Source organism: Anas acuta, chromosome 3 (assembly GCF_963932015.1).
Source record: "Anas acuta chromosome 3, bAnaAcu1.1, whole genome shotgun sequence".
Classification (NCBI taxonomy): Eukaryota; Metazoa; Chordata; class Aves; order Anseriformes; family Anatidae; genus Anas; species Anas acuta.
Window position 1 is genome coordinate 26773660 of NC_088981.1, and position 25290 is coordinate 26798949.

A 25290-nucleotide genomic window follows, 5' to 3' on the forward strand; every position below is an offset into this window, starting at 1 on the left:
ACAGATTTTGTAACAAAGGCTCAAGCAAATTCATAGAACAAGGTGTGTGTGGGGGGGGTTTGTTTGTGGTGGGTACTTTTGAGAGTAGCAGCCGTGTTTTGTCATCTGTGACTTCCACGTTCATTCTGACTCACGTGCTGTGTTGACTCTTGTACAACAATTAGGGAGCAATTTTTCCCTCCAATACCTCTTAAAATATTTCTTTAGCTGCAGGACCTTTCAATTGCCTCATTAAAAAACATTGCCTTTTTCCATTTCCTTCCATTGTTTTATGATTTCTTGTCCTGCTAAAGAAAAACAAACAATAACCCTCAAAATTGCATTTAAAAATCTGTCATAAAGGAAAGTGGTCTACGTTTCAGACTGCCATAACTCATCAGCCTGACTAGTCAAAGTATCCTTTCAGTTTATCTTGCAAAAGCTGGAATAAGATTTGATAAATATATAGAGGCAGTCTTTAAGCTGCAAGAGTTTAATGACTATCTCAGGGATGCTTGGATCAGGAAAGATTCCAACGCTGTCATCACCCTTGGTAGGAAAATGCTTTGTAAAGAATCACGTAGGCTACTTTTTACTAGATTAAGTGTAAAGTTGTAAAACTGCTTTGGATCCAAAAACTTCATTGTTTGAAGGCAAAACTTTCACAGGGAAAGTTGTCTGACTGTTATAGAAATGATGAGTACAATATTGATGGGAGTGCTGGTTCAAAGGTCAGAGCATGGGTCAGAGCATGACTGTCTCTTCTTTTGAGTCCAGGTATATCTCTAATGAGACCAATTACCAAAGGCAAGGTGTGCTCAGGCTGCTTTCCTTTCTGCCCGAAAGGAGTTTCTCCATTCATCTCCTCAAGTTTTTGAGGTAACAACACTCCTTCTGCCTGGATCTACTGGAGCTAATACACATTGGGTGAGAGATAAAAGTATCTAAGAGGATACTTCTCTAGTGATGCTCCTAGGATAGCAAATGCACGGTGTTTAGCTTATCTTCCCTTCCTGATGATATTCAGAGCAATTACAGAGTAACAATTAAAGCATCATGGAGATTACAGCTAGAACAGTGTTAAGATACACACTTTCTGTTGAAACAGCAACAGAAACTACCGAACAATCTCTTATAGATGTTTAATTTGGTTTAATTTGTCCAGATTAGAAATTTGGAAAGGAAAAACACAAAACAAAAAATTCCATACAGGATTTGCTCATTACTTTATGGGCTATTTGCTTACTCTAACCTTTTGGTTTTTATAATAGATATTCCTCTCAGGAACATGAGCAAATGAAGCTCTTGTATAGTTAATGAATTTAAAGTAATTTTATGCTAACCTGGTCATTTCGGATCTATGAGCTGTAGAGAAGTAGCTCCCTAGAAACAGATATTTTTATCAGGTTTCATTAAATCTTAGGAAAGTTCAAGAAAAAAAAAAAAAGTTGGGACAGTGTAGTTAAAGAGGTGTCTCTTAAAATATCCATACCCTTATGGGTATTATTTCTTATAGCTGAATAATAAACCGTCTTGAGTTTTCAAAATATTTTGTTGGTCTGTCAGTTTGACTATCCATTTAAGTTTATTACCTGCTTGTAAAACACATAGGAGATTTTCAGTCCATATGTGTATCTGCAGGCACAAGTGAAAGAAAACAAAAATCTTGTGGCAACAAGCAAGTTACGTTAAAGTTACTGCAAAACTATTTAACTAAGGGAAAGATCAAATAATACAAATAAATAAACCTCTACTTTCCTTGCTAAAATGTTTAGGTTTTGTTAGCAAGCATACTACTGTCCATCATTAGTTACCTGTTAATATTTATTTCTTACTTCAAATGGTCCTGTAAACCATTTGATCGGGATACAGCTCTGCAGGGACTGCCGTCTATTCTGTCACATCAGAGAGCTCCTCCACTCTTTTTCCTTCTTGGATGACAATCACAGGACGAAAATGGCAAGTTCCTGCAAGATATTTTCTAACATCTGGTTCTTTACGAGTTCCTCGAGCAGTTGGGCTAAAATGCAGGGAGAACTTTAGAGCTACTCGCATAATGAGGTGGCTTCCTGCTGTCTTAAATGCAGTGTTCAAGTGTCCCTCGGGTGTGATTTGCACATTGCATCTTGCTACTGAGTCCAAAGCTGCAGGCGCCCTGAAGAGAATGTTCTCCTATCGGTACAAGCAAAGCACATTATTTTGTCAGAGTTTCAGCTTCAGGTAAATGTGATGCTTAATGTTTAGGATTGCAAAAAGTGTACCAGCCTAGGATGTTAACAATGCTAACAGGAAACTCAAAAATATATTTTTTGATTTTTTTGTTGTTATTTGCCAAATACCTGACTTCTGTTTTTTGTCAATGATTGTCTTAGTTGAGATTATTGTGATAACTATTTGCTGGAAAACAAACAGTCAAAAGATAAAGCTTGATGAATTTTATGTATCACATTAAAATCCATTGAAAAAAATATGAGGATGACCAGAAAAACACATCCTACTTGAACAAGTACTTCTTAACGTGCTTCCTCCCCCCCTCCCCCATGCAAGTTTTCTGCATATATCAATACCTGATTATAGCTAAAACTCTTAAAAAAAAAAAAAAAAAAAAAAATCAATTTGAATAACTGCAAAACTGGAATATTTTTGATGGGGCTCTACATAAAGAAATAACCTGGAATGATAAGACTACATCTGGCTAGACCCTTATCAGTTCCTTTAGCAATAAAACAAACTTCAAGTAATCTTTAAAATGTTAGATTTAACAGTACATTGATTTAAACAAAAACAATGCCTTCTTGTAAAGAGGAACCGTTGCTTCTTATTGATGTGAGAATGACAAAATAAGAGAAGTTACAAGTAATGAATTAGGAGAAACTAGATCATGTTCTGTCTTTTTCTTTCCCCCTGCTGAAATGTTAGTATTTGAAGATATGCCAACCTGCGGTAAGAATTTGGTGTTTTCTCATTTCTGTGCAAGTAAAATGACTTCCATATAGTAGCAAATAAGGTTTTTCATTAGAAAAATTCTTATAAGATTTCAGTTAAAATTGTTTCTCATCAGGTGGAAAGACAATTCTCCGGCATCATTTGAGGTATAAGCAATTCGTAATCAGAGTCTCAGGTCTGTAATTTTGCTATACTACCACAGCTCTGATCAGATATTGTGGAATTACTTAACAGTGACCAGAAGGCTGAGTCCTTTTTTACTTTTTTCTTCATAATTTCCAAGGTTAGAATGGAGAGCAGGTGGCACATTTCTGTTCTTTTGAGGACCTTAAAGAAACTGATCTTTACAATTGTTGTCCTTTGCCCAGGAACAGGCATGATTAATTTTACTTTTTAAACCATTTTTATTTGTATTTTTTTTTTTTAGAGCACTGAAATGATTTAAGAAACATCAGTATTCCTAGCGTTCCCCTCTGACTTCATTTGAAAACTTGGACAAATTATTGTATTACTTCTTTGTGCCTGTTTTCAGTCTGCAAAATAAGATAATATTATGGGTCTTGCTCCTATCTGTATTACATTACTTTAGTGAGTACTTTAGGAGTATTTTTTTTAAACACCATCTTTTTCTATAGTTCTTTTGCCGTATAACTGATAACTATGTTGTAGAGTTTAAATTTCCTTTTTTTTTTTCTTTTTACTTGATCAGTATCTATATTTTACTCTTAATATTATATATTTTCTAAAAGGTTTTTTGGATCTTTTTATCTTTTGACTTAAATTCTTACAGATACAGAGTTCCAAAGTAGCTGATCTTCTGATCCTGAGGTAGGAAAATTAAAGTTAGTAGATACAATTAATCTGGACTCAGTTCCTTGCCAGGAGAAAAATGTAATTTCCTTTGGTGAATGAGCTACAGCCTAACATATCTTTCTGATATGACTTAGGAGCACAGTGTTCTGGAATGTGCCACCCCGGGGCATGCATTTAGCAGTCTTCTCATCTTAAAGGATTTTCTTCAAGTAGGTTGGAGAATGTATAATTCTCATTTTTGGGAAAAAAAAAAAAAAAAAGTGTGTGACTGGATATTTAGTTTTAAGGCTTTATAGTGGGTGGAACACCTGTGGTTCCTCTGTTACCCTGGGACTAATCCTGACTCGCTGGCCAGGGGAACAGCTGAACAGCTGTGCTGTACTTAACGGGCTTGTACTGTGGCTTGTGGGATGCTTGGTGGAGGAGCTGTATTTCCATAAGGCCTCCAAACTCCTTCCAACAGTATAATTCAAACTCAGGATCACCCTAAACTTTTTGCTGCTGGCAATATTTTTTTGTTTGTTTGTTTGCTTCCCCTAAAAGTTTTAGCATTTGTACTCCATTCACTCTTAGATGCTACGCGTAACTTAACTGCAAAATTACACCGTATTTTAAGAAACAAGGATCTTCAATCTTCGTCTTGAGTGAGCTACATTCAAGAATGAAGGAAAGCGACTTTTTTCCATGTACCTCTTCCCTCTGAGGTGAGCTTTGGGTTGAGTAGTTGAGTTGGAGCAGCTTTAGTTAATAACTGGGATTTCTGACAGGTGAGGATGCAAGCAATAACCTATCACTCTAGAGCAAAAGAGTATGTTGATGAAGAGCTGTTTTTTCTGGTAACCTCACAGCAAAGTTAAAGGCTTTTTAAGTTAAAGGCTTTTGGGGTTGGTCTGTTCTCCCATGTGCCTGGTGACAGGACGAGGGGGAATAGGCTTAAGTTGCGCCAGGGGAGTTTTAGGTTGGATATTAGGAAGAACTTCTTTACTGAAAGGGTTGTTAGACATTGGAATGGGCTGCCCAGGGAAGTGGTGGAGTCACCATCCCTGGAAGTCTTCAAAAGATGTTTAGATGTAGAGCTCAGGGATATGGTTTAGTGGGGACTGTTAGTGTTAGGTCAGAGGTTGGACTCGATGATCTTGAGGTCTCTTCCAACCTAGAAATTCTGTGATTCTGTGATTAATGATCTCAGTGTAGAATTTACCAAATCTGACCTATCATTTAGTAAGTAGATACAGTTGCACCTTTACAAGGACTAGGAACAAACTGTGAAAGATTTATTCAGAATGGAAGCTTCCATTCACCTGCTAGAGTGCACCTTGGTACTTGCTTCTTCATTAGAGTATAGAATCCTCAATTATAAAATCTAAAAGAAAAGGTCTTGTCTAAAATAAACCACCACAGATTTATTGCAGATTGATTTATTGGAGAGAGCATTGTGATTTTACTAAGTCATTTGATTGCTATACAATTGTGAAAAGGTAGGCTTATTTTAATTAAAAGCAATTTTGAATATTGGTATAAAATTCTGTTCTCTGTAGCAGAGCAAATCTCTCTGTTAACACCACTTTGAAATGCATCTCAATTAAATTTGCAAGAGCCACTCTCTCTACCTGAAATAACATGATTCCACCTGGACAAAGGCTTATCCTCCTGAGAGCTTGCATCCCTGGACCCTTATTCTGCCCGTAGTGTACTACACCCATTGTGTATCCCCTTACTCTACTTTCTTTTCTTTTAAAAACACAATAGGATTCTTTTAAATAGATGACATTATCTCATCTGATGCATCTATAATATTTTTTGAAGCATCAACACTGAATTTTTGTAATTTCCCACCACTTTTTGTATTTACAGACTTATTAAAATGTTCCCAGTTGTTCCTTTTGTTCACTGGGCTGAGAAAGCTATTTTTATATTCTGTAACCATACATGTAGTATGGGCTTGGAAATTTCACTTGCTGGAAGATACATAGTAGGGAAGAAAGTTTGCTGATGGAATTTAACTGCTGAAAGGTAGGAAGACTGAAAGCCTTCAGAATCACTATCTATTAAAATATAACGAGCCTCTTGTTTGAAATGATATTGCCATTAAATCAGCTTCATTATAAATGTACTAAAAGGAATATACGAAATCAGAAACAGCTTTATTAGTGCTTTGCCAGCTGTCTTCCAGAATAGGACCAATATTGGGCAATTAGGAATGCTTGCTTCTTTATCTTTTTTTTTCACTTCATGGGGGTTGAATTTGAATTTTTTTCATTGACTTAATATATATCAAGATTATGACTTGATTATTAAACCATAAAAAGCACATACAATTTATTTTTTTTAATAGATGAATAACTATATGAAAAAGATAACAGTCCGAGTTGAAGCAGCTTGTCTTTTGTCTGTAAGCAGCATTTTTACTTGGCTGGCAGCACTGTTTAAAAAACAGAAAGGCAAGAATTATTGCCTTAGTGCCCGTGGGAGCTGAACTATGCTGTACCAAGATTTACAGAGGAGGAAAAGATGTCTGCAGGGCCTCTAAGACCCCTGTGCTTATAGACAGGTGGCATGGATGGTGCTGAATGGGTGGTATTATAGCTTTGTGCTCTTACAATAGGCTGGCCAATGCAAGCAATGAAAGGACAGACACTTTCCTATGGATGAGATCAAGGGATGATTACTTTTGGAACAAGGAAGGAATTTGGAGTAGATGTGCAGAGCTACACTTTCCTAACCACACTGCTTCAGGGTTCAGTTTGACAGCATACTGTCCTTAGTAGTTTTGCTGGCAAAGCCAGAGTTTACTTACGAATCATGAAACTAACTATTTCCCCAATTAGCAAATGTTTATAAAGATTGGGAGGGGTATTATAGAAAACCATAAAATTCCTATATGTGACATCAAAATTGTTTTGCCATTGCACATCCGTAATGCTTAGATTTTCTTTCAGAAATATCAAGCTAAAAATAGTGAGACACATCAGGTAGAAATACAGAAATTATGGAGTTAGCTGTGCTGCTCTGGCAGGCTTTATGTAAGCATTAGAAGTTGAGTTTATCAGTCAACAGGTTTCAGACCATTTTCAGATGACTGTGAAGAGGGTGGCATTTGCTGGCTTGGAAATTCTTCAGATCTTGACCATAACACTGCTCAATGGAAGGAAAAGGCAGGATTTTATTCTGTCTCATGACATAGTTTTGAGTGCAATCCAGCTTGCCTAAAGTTTATCTGTCAAGATGTTGAATGTTTAATCTAAGTTAGCCGTTGGGCTTTTTCCTGTGGTTATGGAGGCTGCTGCAAGGGCTGATTCACCTAAGACTAAAATAAATAGTTGTGATGTAGTAGCAGTAACTTTCTAAAGGGCATTTCTGAGGTCTCAGGGAAATTGAGCCATAGGGAAAATGCTGAAGGAAAAGATGTACTTGTTTTTAAGAACTGATGTAGTTATCCTTTGTGTAGCACTGGAGGGGTGTCATTCTTCCTGAAGTGAGTTCACTCATAAGTTACCCTTATTGGCCCATTTTCTGCCAGAAGAGAAAACAAAACAAAATAAACAAATAAAATAATAATAATAAAATAAAAAGAAAAAGACGAGAAGTTCTGTTGGGTATTCTGCACTGACATTTCATTATACTAATGCAAGACTGTTATTTGAGCTCAGCTTCTGGGGTTTTAACTCCAGCTTTGACATTATGTTTTGTATTGCATTTAGAAAATAGCTGCACTTCATGTCTCATTTTCTGTAATGTCAGCAAGATACATAATTTCTGTAATATCACTTGTAATAAATCAGGACCTCACTCATCTCATGAACTTGTGAAGATGATCACAGGATTTTTCTATGTTAAGTCTTTATTAAGTAATTTAAATTTTATCCCAGTGACAACCCTTGGTTGGGCTGCTTGTATGCTAATATTGTGTTGCCTTCCACAGGCAGCAACCATCACAAGGCAGTGCTGCTAAAGATCTTAATTGTCTCAATACATCTTGGTGTGCTTTAAGGCTGCTAAATTAATTATGCAATTTAATACTGTTATTAAGTCTGGAATTGCATTGCTTCAGCATAAACATAAAGCTAATGTGATTGTGTGCCATAGGGATGGAAGCACCTGTGTTTTTAAAGGCTTGTTCTCCAATACTGCAATTTTTTAGTAAATGTCTAGTTCAGAAGGTTGACAAAACATTTTGCTCATGTGCTTCTGGGGGCCACTGAAGATGTTACATGTAACTTACAGTGAAAGGTCGAAAGGCACAATTACAAGATGTCTTCGGAAGAGAATATAAGAAACGAAAGCCATTGCCAATAGGTTAAGCACCTATAGAAGCAAAAAATATGTTAATAAATCATAGTTGTAGGCAATGTATTATATCCCACGTTCCAGGGAAAGGCATTAATAAACAAAATTAAAACCAATAATCCTTGCCAATCTGTCCTGGAGATTTTGCTTCTTAACTTTAAATTTGGTTATCGGCTTAAAGACATTTTTTATTCTTTTTGTACAAAGCTTAAAAGCTAGGTACTTGAAAATTATAGTATTGCTGCCAGGATCGTTCACATCACTTTGAGATTGGCCTAATATGGCTAAGCTTTCATCAAAGAGGAAGATGGGCTCTCAGGATACTTTCACCTCTGCCTATAAAGGGAAAGAGAGCAGTTGTGAATCCTCTCCCACTTTCTGAGAAATCCTATTTTTCTTGAACACTTAAAAATCTAAATCACCTCCACTTACATCATCTACCAAACAAAACAAACAAACAAAAACAAACAAATCATTTCCTTTGCTTCCCAAAGCATCACTGTGAAAAGTGTACGCACAGGAGAAACAGAATCATTATGCTTTAAGGCACATCACTTTTACTGTGAGTGTTGCATATGAATGTATAGAAAAAATACTACCAATTTTGATTTGAATTGAAATCAAGAAAGAAATGCATATACCCAAAAAGTATCATTATCCAAGCTAGAAAATGCTGATGGGGTTACCATCAGTTCTCAAAGGAAATGTGTACTTTTACGTTTTGTCTGGATGACAGCACTTCCATTACTATAATGACATGTAAAATCATGGAATAGTGAAGCAGTACTGCAACACAGGACTGATTGTAGCAAATCAACCAGAAGTGCCTGTTCTTATGATATTGCTGGTAGAGGTCAAAGCCTACATCCAGTGCGCGTGGCTTCTGGTCCTACCCTATTAGGTTCTCTTCCATAGTTATTGTGTGTATAGATCTCATCGGAGCTTAATCTCATATATCAGCAACTGAATTTGTGTACTTCTGGAGTTACTTACAGTATTTTACTTGTATTATTTCAACTGAGTAAACGTATATCAACAACAAATTTTACTTCCCTCAGCAGTAATCAGTTACTCGCTTTTTCACAGAATCACAGAATTGTCTAGGTTGGAAGAGACCTCAAGATCATCGAGTCCAACCTCTGACCTAACACTAAGAAGTCCTCCACTAAATCATATCTCTGTTTAACATCTAAACATCTTTTAAAGACACCCAGGGATGGTGACTCCACCACTTCCCTGGGCAGCCTGTTCCAATGCCTAACAACCCTTTCAGTAAAGAAGTTTTTCCTAATATCCAACCTAAAACACCCCTGGCGCAACTCTAGCTCATTCCCCCTCATCCTGTCACCAGGCACGTGGGAAAATATACCAACACCCACCTCTCTACAGCCTCCTTTAATGTACTTATAAAGAGCGATAAGGTCGCCCCTGAGCCTCCTCTTCTCTAGGCTGAACAAACCCAGCTGTTCCTCGTCTTATTCTCTAGACCCCTCACCAGCTTCGTTGCCCTTCTCTGGACTCTTTCGAGCACCTCGATGTCCTTCTCATAGTGAGGGGCCCAAAACTGAACACAGTACTCGAGGTGCGTCCTCACCAGAGCTGAGTACAGGGGGACAATCACTTCCCTAGCCCTGCTGGCCACACTGCTTCTTATACAAGCCAGGATGCCGTTGGCCTTCTTGGCCACCTGAGCACACTGCTGGCTCATATTCAGCCAACTGTCAACCAATAGTCCGAGGTCCTTCTCCGCCAGGCAGCTTTCCAGCCACTCATCTCCCAGCCTGTAGCTCTGCTTGGGGTTATTGCACCCCAGGTGCAGGACCTGGCACTTGGCCTTGTTGAACTTCATGCAGTTGACCTCAGCCCATCGGTGCAGCCTATCCAGATCCTCCTGCAGAGCCTTCCTACCCTCGAGCAGATCGACACACGCATCTAACTTGGTGTCATCTGCAAACTTACTGAGGGTGCACTCGATCCCCTCATCCAGATCATCGATAAAGATATTAAAGAGGACCGGCCCCAGTATTGAGCCCTGGGGAACACCACTAGTGACCGGCCTCCAACTGTATTTGACTTCATTCGTCACAACTCTTTGGGCCTGGCTATCCAGCCAGTTTCTAACCCAATGAAGCATATGCCAGTCCAAGCCATGAGCAGCCAGTTTCTTGAGGAGAATGCTGTGGGAAACGGTGTCAAAAGCCTTGCTGAAATCAAGGTAGACCACATCCACAGCCTTTCCCTCATCCACCCAGTGCATCACTTTGTCATAGAAGGAGATCAGGTTCGTCAAGCAGGACCTGCCTTTCATAAACCCATGTTGACTGGGCCTGATCACCTGGTTGCCCTGTAAGTGCCACTTGATGACTCTCAAGATAATCTACTCCATGAGCTTCCCTGGCACGGAGGTCAAACTGACAGGCCTATAGTTTCCCGACTATAGGTCTATAGTTTTTGCATCATTCAGAACTAACAAAGAAATCCCATGCAAAACAAAACCTGTATTACCTGAGCAGAAGAATTAAAACACGGTAGGAAGACCATTGGCTTATTTCCCTTAGGCTGTCTATCTAGTCTTAGCATAGTATTGGCATTGGGATGACATAGTATACTTCGTAATTTTGCGAATGTGGTTTGTTGATTAAATTGTGAGTTTGATGATGAAACATAGCACCACACAAGGGTTTGAAATTAGTGTTGTTGTCATTGTAAAATGTCAGTATATCTTATAAAATGTCAGTATATCATTTTATATCTTATAAAATGTCAGTATATCTTAAGTCAGGGTATCACAATATATAGAACCCCATTCAGCTGGTACATTATACAGGGCTGGTATGTGTGTACAGCACGTTTTCTTTCTGACTGGCTTAATTTAAATTTTGATTTATTTTTTTTTTTTTTACTCTTGGTTTCCCAAAAATGAAGAAAGAATCCTAACTTATCAGTTTAAATAAATATAATTCTTACTGACAGTACTATTTTCAGATTGTCAGAGATGAACGCTGCTACTTTTTTACCAGTAAAAGCAAAGCAAGGCAGTGTTCTTCCTGGAGAGCAAACTATGAGTAGATGATACGTGCCCCCTAGAGGTCCACAGATATCAAAACATTCCTTGTTTTACCTCTACCATCACACTTGCATACATGGTGAAGCCTGGACATCTCTAGTGCAAAAGGATATTGTCAGCAGAGAGTTCATGTTTTTGTTTCTGTATCTACCACACAGTATGCTGTCCTTGAGCCTGACAGCCACGTCATGTCCGTATTCTGCTACAGTTTTTTTTTTTTTTTCAAGCGTGTCTCATTCATTTGCCTGTGCATTTCAGAAGCAGAGCAAGCTGTTAACTTACTTAATTTACACACCTGCATTAACTCTAATTGTTACCTATGTTGGCTGCACTATCCACTAGTGATTTTGCAGCTGTCATTTTCTGAAAGGCACTTTGTAAAATATAGTGGAGATAGGTAGGTATTATTATTATTATTATTGTTAATTTTGTAAGATGACTGGTTATTTTAAATGGCAGTTCTTAATTTAACTCTGGGGGGACAGTATTTATTTTTAGGAAGTTTTGGTAATCAATAGCTCTTTACATTTTTCTTCCTACATACCATTTCTTTCTTTTTGTCTTCCTCCTCCCCACTCCTTCCTTCATTTATGTATACATTCAAACATATTTCAAGATGTTAATAGGGGAAATAAATTGCTGAGCTGTTTTTTCCAAAAATGATTTTCTGGACGCTAATTGAATCCCAAATAGAACTTTAGCTTCAGTTGCACAGAAAGCCACGCTACAAGTGAATTGCAACAGAGAGGCTGGCAGGTTTTCAGACAGCTGTAAAGGTGTGTTATAGTACTAAGGCACACTGATGATCTGCCCCAGCCAGGGCCAGGAGCGTATCCTTGCAATGAGTGCTTCTCTTTGTTTGTGCTCATCAGCCCAGCTGTCTGCGTAGTTTTTCACAGTAACGCAGAAAGATCAGTAGTAGCAGTAAGCTGCATTTTTAGCCATGAGAAATTTCAGTTAAAAGTCAAAATCAGCAGCTTCATCTATGCTGTTGTTCATTATGTTAGATGTTGCTGTAATCTGTAGCAGGTATGTAGCTGTCTGTGTTCTGTCCTAGTGCTTATGTACAGGTAGGCGTTACACAGAGAGCTGTCGGTCTCCATGTAGCGTGCCAAGACCCTAAACCAGCAACCTGTACCTTTAGATGCTGGCATCAAAGAGCTGCAGCTGTCAAATCAAACAAAGAGCTTTTCTTGGATAGCAGGAGCATAACGATAAACCTTGTTTGTGTTAAAAACCAATTAATTGTGTGTTTTATACCAAATGGAGCCATAGCACGTGGGAGCAAATTTTGAGCCTCAGCCACCCAAAGAGCAACCATCCTGGGCTGCAGCTAGTGGGGGCAATGTCCAGTCCACAGCAGCTCCTCACTGCCAACCTGTCCTCCTCATACTCCAGCACGGGCTCTCCATAGGACATGGTTCATCAGGAAATGTCCACCTGCTCTGGACAGTACTGCCGTGCAGGGTTTTGCCCTTTCTTAATTACATTTCCTCAGAGGCACCGCCATCTTGTCTCACAGAGGTCCTGCAGCCCCCTGCCAGCACCCTGACACCAACATCAGGTGTAGAAGTAAATTCAAGATACATTAGCTGCTTTTTTAGCCCCCCCAGATGGATTTAATGAATCTGAAAGAGGTTTAATTCGAGCAGATGCAGTTACAGCTGGTGTGTCTATGGCTCTTCAGTGTGGAAGGAGTTGAACATTTAATGTTTCACAATCTATTTTTTTGTTTGTGTTATGTGTTTGAATATAAAGCCTGCACTGCAGCCAGCGTCTGGGTTCACTTAGAGGATTATTTAAGGTTTGCATACACATACCATTAACTGTCTTTTGATGTTTAAGAGTGAATTTTGATAGGTAAGCATGGGAAGTGATTACACCTCTTGCCAACAGCTAATCTCTTTTCTGTGCTTATAAACAGTTTCTTTAACCCAATCACTTCTCATCAGAAGTTTCATTATATATGTGTATACATTATATATATATACATGTATACATGTAGTGGAGGCCTAATCTGAATCAAAATAGCTGGATAGATGAGAATATTTATAGACTAATGCGTGGATGAAAGGGACTTATAAAATAGTTCTTATGGGCATCAATTTATGATTGCATAAAGTGAGTGCTGAGGTTGGGACTCACCAAACCAGATTTAGATGTGCTGTGTAATGGGTGGAGGATGTTAGGTACTCCCAGAGCTTACTTCATCTCATTCTAAGGCCAACAACTAAAATACATAAGCTCTGTTGAAGGGTCCTTTGATGGGCCAGTTTTCTTGCATTAACTGCACAGAGGTTGTTCAGCTCAGAAGTGGATGCCTGTAACTGTAAAGGTAGGTGGAACCACGTCCTAAAGTATTAATGCTCCTGTGTACAAACTGCTGTTTCCTGGTTTGACCTGTTTAGCCGTGATTATCTGGTAGTGCATATGAAATTATTCATTAAATTTAAGAAAAGTTTATTTTTTAAAAAAATCTTTGTTTTCTTAAAAAAAAAAACAAAAACAAAAACAAAGGTGCTAGAAGTCAGTTGTCAGTAAGCACCCAAAGGAATCAAAGTCTAAGAGTTTCTAAACACTTCTCAGATTTTAAAAAGCTTTCACAATTATGTCAGCTACATAGAAAATTCAAGTAACAAAGAACAGTTAAACTGAAGTACTTTCCTTAGTAGTATTGTTTCCTGCTGTTTTGTTTGTTTGTTTTTGTTTTCTTTAACTGCTTGTTCAGCTGTTTATTTTCAGACACTGTAGTGCACTTACTAGATGTTTGTATGTGAAGTAAAATGAATTGAACGCTTTCAGGCTGAGCAGATCTAACAATAACTGCAAAATAGCTATTCAAATTTGCCAATAAAATGCTGAACTCACTATTCTGCAGTAAAATGAATGTGATATCTCTAGACAATCCTTTTTGAGCTATGAGACTACCAAATTAAAATTATACCTGAAATGTCTGGATTTTGTTTAACCATACTTCTAAAAACCTCTAAATGAAACAAAACTTTTTGACATAATTATTCAGCAACAGAAACACATTTGACTGAGTCAGTACTATGAAGTACTATCTTTTCAGTGAGAAAGTTGTCTACATTTGGGAAAGTGGTCTAAATTTGGTACACTAATCATCAGTTTTTTCTCTCAGTTAAACTAGATTAAAGGAGCATAAAATTTTTGTTTTCAGTCATCCTCAAAAAATAAAAAGTTGAGCAAGTTGAATGGACTGTTGTGTGACATGAAATTCTCCTCTTATTTTGATCTTATGGGATTTTTGACACAACCTCAGAAATACAGAAGTGGGTTTGGTTAAGTGGGCTGACTTAGATGAAATGTGTACAATATAGGAAGAGCTTATCTTCATAATTAGTGTTTAGAACAGATACAAGACGTTAATTTGTCTTTCAAGTCAAAGTTGGTAGAAAGAGTCCGTGACACCTTCTTCCCACCAATTTATCAGATATTGTAGAGCTGCACTTCCTTCATGTAACCTTTCAAAGCAATTCAACACAACATATAGTATTAACATTTATTGGGCTAGGGCTAGACAGAGATGGTCCTTTTATTTTGGAATTCAAACAAGAAGACCATTGGTAGTCACTGAGATCCCTGAACATATCAAGTGATTCATTATTTTACAGATCAATTGCAAACATGGAGACAAAATTAATAATCTTGTACATCTTTTAAAGTCCATTTTGGCAGGTCTAGTCTCCAAAATTCAAGCAATGAGTTCAGATCAAAGACATTGTCAAAATTTTTGAACAAATTATGAAAATTTCTGAAAATTTCTCTCTAGCGTATTGTCAGATATATGTAAACAATTTTATTTCACTTTTGATCTCTGAAGTTACATTTTCTTTTTTTTTAACGCAGTTTAATGACTTTCCCATATTATCTTCTGAATTTATGACCCATGTTTACTATATTGAGAGTGGGGGGGTCATTATTGTGTTATCTAATTAGAAAGCTGTGTGTTTCTGTAGTACCTCAAGTTTCACAAATCCTTACAGACTTCAGGCATATACTGTCTGGGAGTCAAGTAGGTAGCTTGCACTTGAAAACAGGTTTTATTTGTTAAGTAGAGAGCGCAAGAAAATTATCTTTTTGTAAATGGATTTTTTTTCCTGAAGGTAAAAGAGAAATTCTAAAAATGTGGGAAAAAAAAAAATATGTATGTTCCCAACAGGAAATTCTGTCCTGAACTAGGTATAGCATCTTTTTCTCCCATATCAGTACAGAGGTATTTTTCAAGCTTATAAACATTGCAGTTGCAATCTCTCACCATACAGCTTTAATCTTGTCCAGACTGATTCTAACCTATTTCTAATTAGATCCAGTGGAAGAAGTGCCAGGCAGAGATACCTCTTTCAGTTTGAAGACTTTTCTATACCTTCAGCTCAAGACTCTAGAAGATTTTCTGCCTTTTAAAGTCCACTGAAAACAGAAGCTGCAGGGTAGCTGTTGTATTATGCCTTTTGCTGATTTTGTAAAGTCATCAGTATTATATCCATAAAACTACTGAAATGCCTTGTACCTGTTTAGATATACCCATAGACAGCTGTAGGCATTTTTGAGTATGATAAATGTGATGTGTAGTAGTGTTTTTTTCTTAATAGATTATTTAGGCAATAAAATGCAAATATGTAACTAAATCTCTCAGAGTTTTGAGACCTTCATTTCTTTTCCTCACAGCAAGACTAAAATTGCCCAACGTTCAGTAAATAAAATAATAAATAAATAAATAAAGACCCAGGAGATCTCCTTTATTTGTTGATAAACTCATGTGAAATTCATACCTTATTATGTACAGGTTTTACCAGTCTGTGAAATTTGTTTCTGGCAGTGAGAAACCTGCTTCGTGATACTCTTCTATATAAACATTGGAATTCAATTTCACACTGCAGAGTCAATGTATGTCAACTCATTTTATCAAGTAAACAAAGTAGAAATTACTGTATCCATAGTTCTACTTCCCACAGTAGTTCTTTACTTAAAAGTCTTCCTGACACTTGTCTCTAGTGAGATTTGATCAAAATTAAATTAAAAACAAAAGACCTCACACAGGTGCGCTTTGTGTTTTAGATCAGGTTTCTCATGAATATGGGAAATGAATCCTAAAAGTCATAAAATGCAATCTTCAGTTCTGGAGCTGGAATACAGAGGGCTGCCTGTCCAGATAGCAACATCTTTTAAGGCATTATAATCACAGATGTATTAGTAATAGCAGAAAGCTCAAATCCTTCTCCATAATGTGCACCCATGCTTGCACCCTAACTCAGGTTCATCAGCCATGCTGCCTCTCAAATCATGTCCAAGGACTGGTCTTGCAGTTTATGGCAGAAATCAAGGACCAAAGCCTAGAAGCATCCCTCAAATTGAATTTTCTAGCACATTGTTGTCAGAGTGGCTACTGTTGGCTTTGATAGGTCCAGGATTCATGCTGAAAACTGGGGTTGGATTTGTGGGGGGTTGTTTTTATTTTCTTTTGGACAAGTCTTCCAGAAAGGTTAACGGGGGACCAATGAACTGTACCAGCATAGAAGAATGGTTCAAACAAAAAGTGACATCACTCACTTCCAGATATAAAATACAGATCAGCCATCTTCCCTGATTTTATCTTGAGTATTTTGAACCAAGGTAGAAAGATGTGTGGGAATAAATCTTTTACATGGTTGCTTCAAATGAACTTTGATGTTCTTCAAAAGCTGAATGGTCAACTAGTCTTGATCGTTTTTCATAGTGAGTAGAGTTGTTACTTATATTGCTGGATTTGCAAACAGTACAAGCTTTTTTGAGGAATCTTAGTCTACTGTAAATTGGGGCAGTGAACTCCAAAGCCCTTTTTCGCTATCTGCATGGTTAGAGGAGAAAAACTGGATTCTGGGTAGCAATAGCAAAAAATTAAAATGTAGTCAAAAATGACTGGGAAGAAATTTCTTTATTCAGAATAACTTCAAAAGTTAATTTAATAATGAAATAGTTTATTGCTAATTAAAAACATAATAATTTAATGAGAAGGAAATTATTAAGCATGATTAAAATTTGAGTTATAATTGTTAGAAACCATTATTCCTCAGCTAACCTAGGAGGCTTCCATTTTAAATTGTTTTTCAGTTTTACAAGTGATCTAAAAGTGACTTAAAACTGGCTTTGGTCATAAAGCAGGTTGTTTTATTTTGTTTTGGTTTTGTAGTCATAGTGTGAATAAAAAATATTTCTCATCCTTTATATTTCATCTATATAAATTGGTTGATTTTTTTTTTCTTTAAGTGTTGAATTCCTATTGTTGATTCTTGCGTAAGGGCATGTAAGAGTTTCACTGGGGACCTTCACACCTTGGTAACAAGCAAATGCTATGGAAGCTGTAGTTTTAACTGATGAGAAGCTTGCTGTGACATGGAGACACTGCTGCATCACTGGAGTGAAGGACTGAAACCAGAACTTGTGTTTTTAAAGGCGTGGAATTACCCTTCCTGGGCTAAAATGTCAAGTCCTCCTACCAACCCCCTGGCAAAATCATAATGGTGCTTATCCATAACTTTGCAGAGGCAAAGCCGTTTCCAGGCAGGAGGTAGTTAAAGGATGAGTGTGAGCTCCCCGGCTTCTCCTTGCCTGTGTCTGAGTGTTTTGCTTTCTTTGCTCAGTGACCTTAGGTACAGACGTGTTTCCTTGTGCTGCACTTCCTTTGCCTGGTCTGCTGGGAGTAGTGGCACGAACAGAGCATTTGAGTAGCTGCTTGGAAGATAAACTCCTGGTTGTTTCAGGAGGCGGATCTGGAATTACCTTCCATCAGCCAAATGTTGACCTGGACGAAGAGGGTATCAAAGCATGCTCTTGCAGAAGGGTTTGCCATGCTGATGCGTCCAGGCTCCTTCCAGTTAAGGATTGCATGGCACCGTTTGTAAGACAGTTAATGCATATTCCTTCTTTCCTGGCTGCATTTCATCGGGTCTGCTTCCTTTCCATTCATTGCTGCAAATACAGCATCTGTTGTTTTCATGTGGCATAAGGGCGTGTGCAGATTCGCTTCCCTCCTGACGCGTTTCACTGCTGGCCTGTGTGGAGTTAGCAGAGGGAACAGCTCTCCTCCAGAGAGTGTTGTACTAGAGGAGGGAGATACCTTTGTAACTCGTGGTATATCAGAGCTGTGGTAAAGGGCTGTTTTGGTGTGCAACAGTGTATGTGGGTAGCCAGTGGTTGTCTCCTTCCCTTCTGAAGATGAATTGGAGTGTCATCCCAGCCTTGTTTGCTTATAGCCTGTCTCGTTCTTGCTCTTTTTGGTTCTGTTGTTGTTATTTACTGAAAAACTAAGCATCCAGTAGAGCCAATGCACTCTCTCTGGTCTGCTGCCTCCTTTTTGTAACACCTGGGAGTGAAACCTCTTGGCACGCTGATAAAGGCTGAAACACTGAGAGAGCACACGGAGCATCTGTTGATTCAGAATCACTCTTCTGTGTTTAAGTTATTCAAAGGGGCTTAGAAGCCTCAGGCTGCAATGGCATGTAATAAATGGGATAATAACGGCACATGGTTCCACTTGGCATTAATTAGAACTAATGAAATGGAACATAGTAGTCAGTGGCTAATCCTCCTACACTTCTGACTCCAGGAATTTACAACCTTTGCAGAGGAAAATCTGTTGCATAGGTTTTAATTATTGTTGTTCTTGCTTCCTCTATGTGTCAACTTTTAAGAGCAGCAGTATGTTAAATGAAGCTGAAACTATAATATATGGGATGTATTAGGGGGTTCTTTTTCTTCCTTTTTCTTTTTTTTTTTTCATTTTTATTTTTTTGGAGTGAAAATTAGTATTCCAAACCAGCTTTTTAAATTGCTTAGTTCAAAAGACAGCATTTGGGGAAGAAAAAGGAGAGTTGAGTTCTGATTTCTACCCTTGCACTGAGCTGCTCCCAGGGTCTGAGCGGGCTCAGCAGTCCCTATCCCTGTGCATCCAGAGGTGCCAGCTTCCAAGAACGAGCCAGATAGGCTCCCTTGCTGACTCAGCTGCAGACTTTGTATTAGCTTAAGCAAATGGTTTTCCACAATTTGGTCACTGGGTTTGAAAAATCATTTGAAATCATTGAGACTGTACGTAGCCCCTGGGGGTAGGTGGGAGTAATCCAAATGCTTCTCAGTGCCATCGTATTACCAGTGTTCCAGATCTGTGCAGTACATGGAGACTTGAGTTTTTCTTACAGTTTTCAGCTTAGGGTTTTGTTGTTGTTGTTGTTGTTCCTATTTAAAAAAAAAAAAAAGGCTTGTTTTCTCTTGATCCAGAGGGTTACTTTGGGCTTACATGTCTGTGTCTCTGCAATCTGTTCTAATAGTTTCTCCTCTCTCTTTTGTTGTGTTCACAGCCTACATGCTGACATACTACCAGTTTTGTTTCCAAAAGAGGAGTTCACAGAGCTACACAGTGCCTGATCCAAGCAGCTGCGTTGATGTTCTTTACTGGACCATGTAGGTAAAATTCAAAAATATATATATTCACAGTATGCCTTTCCAAGTATTGAGTATATCAGGAAACAGTTGATTTTTGGTAACAGTACTCACTTTGGTAAGTCAGGATCTTTTGGAATTTATTGACTACAAAATCATCGAATAAGGCCCTCCAACTTTGTGATGTGTTTTATTCTGAACAGACATGCAGCTGTAGACCATCATACAGAAGTGTTTAGGCTACTTGCCACATCTACTTTCAGATGCTGTGAACGCTAGGAACACTTTGATGCCTGTCATTCTGTAGGTATACCTGAGCTAACTTAACAGTAGGAATAGTAACATTAGTGGCTGCAGTGGTTCAAATTTTGGCTTAGGCACAAAACCCAGCAGAAAAATTGAATAAATTCTCCAGAAGTTGGCAAACCTTGAGCTTCTTGTTATTACAACTGCATAATTAGCAGAATAAGAACTGGACTGAGCAGGTTTACATGAATGAAACTGTGCCTGTTTTAAGTGTACAACAGTATCATGGTTTGGGTAAGTGAAAGAAAGATAATTTCAGGTTATTCCTGCTATCTTGAGCTTCTGCACAAACCATCATGTCTTCTGTGATTTTCAGACAAAACAGAAAATGTAGCCCATATTTCATCTCCAGGATAATTACCTGCAGAATAATTCAGGCTTGCTGTAGTAAAGATGATAATCCAGCAAGGAAAATTCAATTTCCAGAAAACTCTGTTTTCCCTTCCGGTTTTAGTATGGTAGTTGAGTTTATTTTCAGCAAGTCATTTCTCCCTGTGAAAGTAAATCTAGGCAAAGAATTGTTCCAGATAAATTGCTAGCATTCATTATCACTTGTCTGCTTTCTCCCTTGTATGTTACACTGTTTTATGACTCAGTTGCAGTGGCATTTAAAATGATTTACATGAATTGTGGATTGGTATGCTACAGCATTAGCATTGTATGTGGTGTTTCTTTCACATTTCTTACATAGTTTTGTAAAACTTCCACCCTGATTTGTATTTCTGATTTTGTGGAAATGAACCATAAACATGGGTATGTAGCAGTGCTTTAGATGATCTGTATTTACACATATAGCCACACTCCTTACACAGAAGACTGCTCTCCTCACATACTTGCTTTAGGGACTGTGGCACTGTGTGATTGTGATTGTTTCTGGAGTGTGTTGGGACTTCAGTCTCTCAGTTCTGTCTGTATTGAGAAATCTTCTAACCAAGACATCTTAGAAAAGGATTTGCGTAGCATGAGAGCTGGATCTTTATAGCAACAAGTGGTTCAGATGACTCCTGAAGCAAGGCTTATCCTGCTTTCGTATTGTGAAATTAGGACATAACATCTTGCATGCTGTTACACAGCTGGCCATATTCGGTTACAGTTGTTTTTACCTTTCATGTTGTGTTGGCCATATTCCAGCTTTACTTAGAAGTTTTTTCATGTGTTATGTATATGGTAAAGATTTTCAGGTTTCTTTTTTTGCAGGTTCTGTGAATAAAATACTGAAAACACATACATTTCATATATGAGATTCATGTTCCTTGGTGTGAGTATCCAAAATCTTCCTCAGCTTGTAACTAAGGGGCAGGGAAGCAATCCCAGAACACATTCGTTATGCTGGATACCGAGTCTGAGGAGAATGTTTTCTCTGTAGGTTTCAGAGGCACAACTATTATCTGACAGGAATTTTTAAATTGATTCTGAAATTCAGAATATCCCAAAGGAACTAGAATTTGACTGTGTTCAGTTTCAGCCTAAAAAGAAAGTAACAAAGAAAATGCTTGGATTCATATAATTCATTTCTACAAAATTTGTTACAGGCCACATCTCTCTCCTTTTGTAAGGTTGTGTTTATGACTTAGACTGTAATATGATGGTGTGGAAACCCTGAGCATAAAGTAATGAGTTAAAACACCAAACCATATACTCCAGTCTAGAAGAAAAATATTAGTATAGGTTTTCAGAAAGCCAGAAATGACTGTCTTTTTGTTGTTGTTGTTGTTTATTTGTTTTTCTGATAGTAAATTAACAATAACAAAGCCACTCATATAAATATATGTAATGGATTGTGTTCTGTTTACACTGTTGTGCTACCTCTTAAGAGATTATATGTATGAAGAAATAATACAATAATATGCTTTACCACCCACAAAGGGGCATTGCATTAAACAGAATTTGTCAGCTCATCTGAACACATTACATTAGTTAAGAGGAGCAGCATCATTATGCTTCGCAAAGGTACATTAGCTCTGCTGTTTGGGCTGTCAGAATCAAAAAATCTTTCCCGAACACAATGGTAGTGGTCACAATGACAAGCATTTGTCATTTAACACAAGTGCTCCAGTAGCTTTTAGCAAAGTATAGATGTCTGCAAAGTTTGTGGTAAAGATCAGCTTTCTAATATGAAGTGCAAAGCCCAAGACACTTGAGGTAACTTTCGAGTCTGTTCTAGATAATGGCTGATATAAAAGGAGATAGAGGAAATGTCTTTTCTTAGAAAGTTTGTACAGCAAGATATCCATGTTGGTTATTTTTAAAATTGTGTTAAAAATCATTCATATTTATTTTGCTTGTTTTGCATTAATCATGTTTACATGATACAAATTCTTTCTGCACATTTAAATATCTTCTTTAAACTCTATTAAATCACCAAAATCTACTCCTTTGAAGGGAGTTTGCGCATTAATGCAATCAAACTCTAGAGCATCAATGTTTGGCATGGAAATACTTGCTGTTCTTCATTATCCCATGAAACATCATTCAAACTCTAAACCCAAACCTAATGAGAACTTGTATTTTTATTTAATTATTCATTTAGTTTTAGAATTGGTAGTAGGTTAGAGGAAAAGATCAGGCTTGACAAAAAAAAGAATAGCCAATTCAAACCGTATGTAGTTTGTGAATACAGTTGTCATGAGTTCATAACGTAAGCTGCTAGATCTTACATTGCTTACTTGATTTGTTCCTGTTTAAACAACCCCCCTTTGAAGTGATTTGGCTTGACATTATTTCAGGGAAGCATCACAGTTTAGACCATTGTATATTTATGGCTAGTGTGTTAGTTAATGATTCATCCATGAGGTGTTAGGTGCTATTATGGTTTAAAAAAGTGATTAATGGCTGAAATCAATTTTATACAGGTAAAAATAGGCTTTTTTTCACAGCTATTTTTTTTACAACTTTTTGGCTGTAGTTATTTAACTGAGTCCAAGCAGTGGCTATTGATGGTGAGGGGAGCACATAGACTGGGGTTCAGTTTGTGCATTCATATTCACTTACTTACTCATAAATGAAATACTTGAATTACTTGTAGTAAAAAAGGTAACACAAATCATTTGTAACATGAATCTTGAGAGGAAGTGTATACTTTATCCTAGAAAGCAATTTGTTACTTAAATGAAGGATGGAAACATTTACGTATTTAAATTTCAGTATATAAAATATAATTGTTTTCAGATGTAATTCCCGCTAGAGTATAGTGTAAGCAATTATTTCATTACATGCATTAAAAATGGAAGTGGACTGGTTATGTCTGAATTCCATTGCTTCTAAAACCCCTAACTTTTGCCAGTGAAGATCTTTTTTTTTTTTTTTTTTTTGAGGGGACACCATCAGTTTTTGGAATTGCAGAATTCTATTTCTTCTGGCATTGAAAAAAAACCTTGGGTTTTCTTGTCACGTACTTCTCCAGACTGATCATGTTTAACTTGCGAGGAGTGACTAGTTTGCAGCTGTAGGTGGTATGTGAGATACAGACCTCAGGAAGAGCATGATTTCCATAACCACTTCAAAGGAAATACATTATAAATAAAATACATTTCTCTGGGGGCTTACAGAGCCATTCTGTTTATAATTTAAATTACATTAAGCTAAGTAAAATAGTACAGTAAAACCCTCAAGGGAATTAAGTTTGAACATTACATTACTTCCATTAATTGGAAGTATTTTACTCTCTCTCTAATAGTTTATTTTTCATTGAATATATATATAATTAAAAGTGTTGTCATTATAACAGTACTCATTCTTTCCCATTCTGTGTTCCAAGCACTTCTGTTCAGTTTATTCCAATAGTTTTGTTTGCCTACCATCCTTCATTTCTCACTGCTTTATTTCTGGTGACAATCCCTCCAAGCATCAGTGTACAACAGAAGATGACCGTTGCCATTTGGCAGATGTTCTGCTTAAGCAAACTCATACTGGAACTGAGACTCCTGATCAGCCTGAAGTTCTGCATTATGCCTGGGGAGCGTAAGGCTTTCTTTTGTTAGAGTATTTTAGAGTCTGCTCTTCCAAACCGCACAGCTTGCTTCTTCCAGGTTATTTGCAGAGGTAACTGTTACGTGGGGGCTGTAGGATGTGAGAATCCACTTGTCTCCCTGCTTTATAAATTTTACTTTTTACTTATAAAACTCAGAGAAAGAGAGGAGATTCTGTACAAAAGTACGTACGTGCATATGTGTGTGTGTGCATTTTGCATATTTGTAGATATAATGTCATACATGTTTGTGTATGCGTCTGTGTGCAGAAATCGTATGATTTGGTATAAATACAGTTTCCCTTCTTTTCTTGCTAGAAATTTATGCCTACTCAGTTTCATATGGAATCCTAATATCATATTCTACTTTAAACCATTTGAAGATAATATGACTTCCAGAAGAGGGTGACAGGATTAGCACTAGGAAAATTTTGGAATACCTTAGAGAGATGCCTAATACCTAGATACCTAGAGTGATTTATTCTTCTTTCCTTTTTCACCCTATAGCAAGAGACCATCCAGCTTGAACTAAATCAGGTTATCATTCTGAACAGCAAGGAAGGCAGTAAATCTGTAGTGCCAGGCTCCTCTAATATTTGCAGCTTTTCAATATGGTTATCTGTAGAAATGATCTAAGCACATATAAGCTTACAGAAGCTGAAGCAGCTTGTATAAGCGGGGCAGTCCCATATGGGATACTTACTCCCATTTTAGAGTCAGCTTTAAACCAGCTGCTAACTTCAAATTAATTCTCATGTAAAGTTTAAAGCAATCTCTTTGCTTCGTATCAATTAATCTCAAGTGACTCTTTTTTTTTTCCCTCATGGGAAAATAAATCTTTATAGCTAAATAGTAACAATATTGAAAAATAAAAAAGAAAGAAGCCGTGCACAAATTTTCCCCTAATTTATGAAATGTTTGCATTTTAAAGACCACTATCAGAGGGCAATAGTAATTAAGGTAATGCTGGATTGAATAAAAACTTTATTTACTTGAGAGTTTCATGTTAAACTAAGCAAACCTTGGAGGGGGAGAAGCTTATATATATATATATATATATAAAATATATATATATATATATATAAAAGCTTAAACGTGTTTTCTATTGACTCAGAACCATAAAGTTTTATGAAACATGTAAGAAGACTTAGTTGCAAAAATCTAAAGAAATTACTACTTCAGGCAATTGGTTTGGAAAGGAAAATCATTTAGTTCCAAAATGTCCAAAAGTTCTAGTGCACTTTTTTTCTGCCTTCTGTGCATAAGATAACAACTTGCCTGGTCTGTTTTTCTTGTTACACTGTTCCGAACAATCATCTTGCCACTAATTTGTACCTTTCATGTTGTCTCTCTTGATTCTATAGCGCTGTCTTGATATCTGTTTTTATTTTATTTTCATCACCGTGGTGAGTAAAAGAAAGATTACAATACTAAAATCAGGTGTATTTCAAGATATGTTAAATTACTTAAACGTAGAAAAATGTTTTTA

At 37.2% G+C, this 25290-nt stretch overlaps 1 protein-coding gene across 27 annotated transcripts in view; it reads left to right on the plus strand.

The window, feature by feature from the left end:
* Positions 1 to 25290, plus strand: part of CHRM3 (cholinergic receptor muscarinic 3) — a 285519-nt gene that overhangs the window by 126646 nt on the left and 133583 nt on the right. For 19 of the 27 annotated variants that reach the window (XR_011094645.1, XR_011094654.1, XR_011094647.1 and 16 more), the window contains one exon: positions 19447 to 19549. The exons of 1 other annotated variant lie outside the window; for it this stretch is intronic. Coding sequence is in view for 19 of the 26 variants with exons in the window: in XM_068676262.1 (XP_068532363.1) it covers positions 19452 to 19549 (98 nt within the window). In the remaining 7 variants the exon portion in view is untranslated. Of the gene's footprint in view, positions 1 to 4194; positions 4443 to 15420; positions 15699 to 17968; positions 17991 to 19446; positions 19554 to 25290 lie in introns of those variants that run through there. 7 more of the 27 variants (XM_068676275.1, XM_068676269.1, XR_011094652.1 and 4 more) reach the window with 5 other exon arrangements.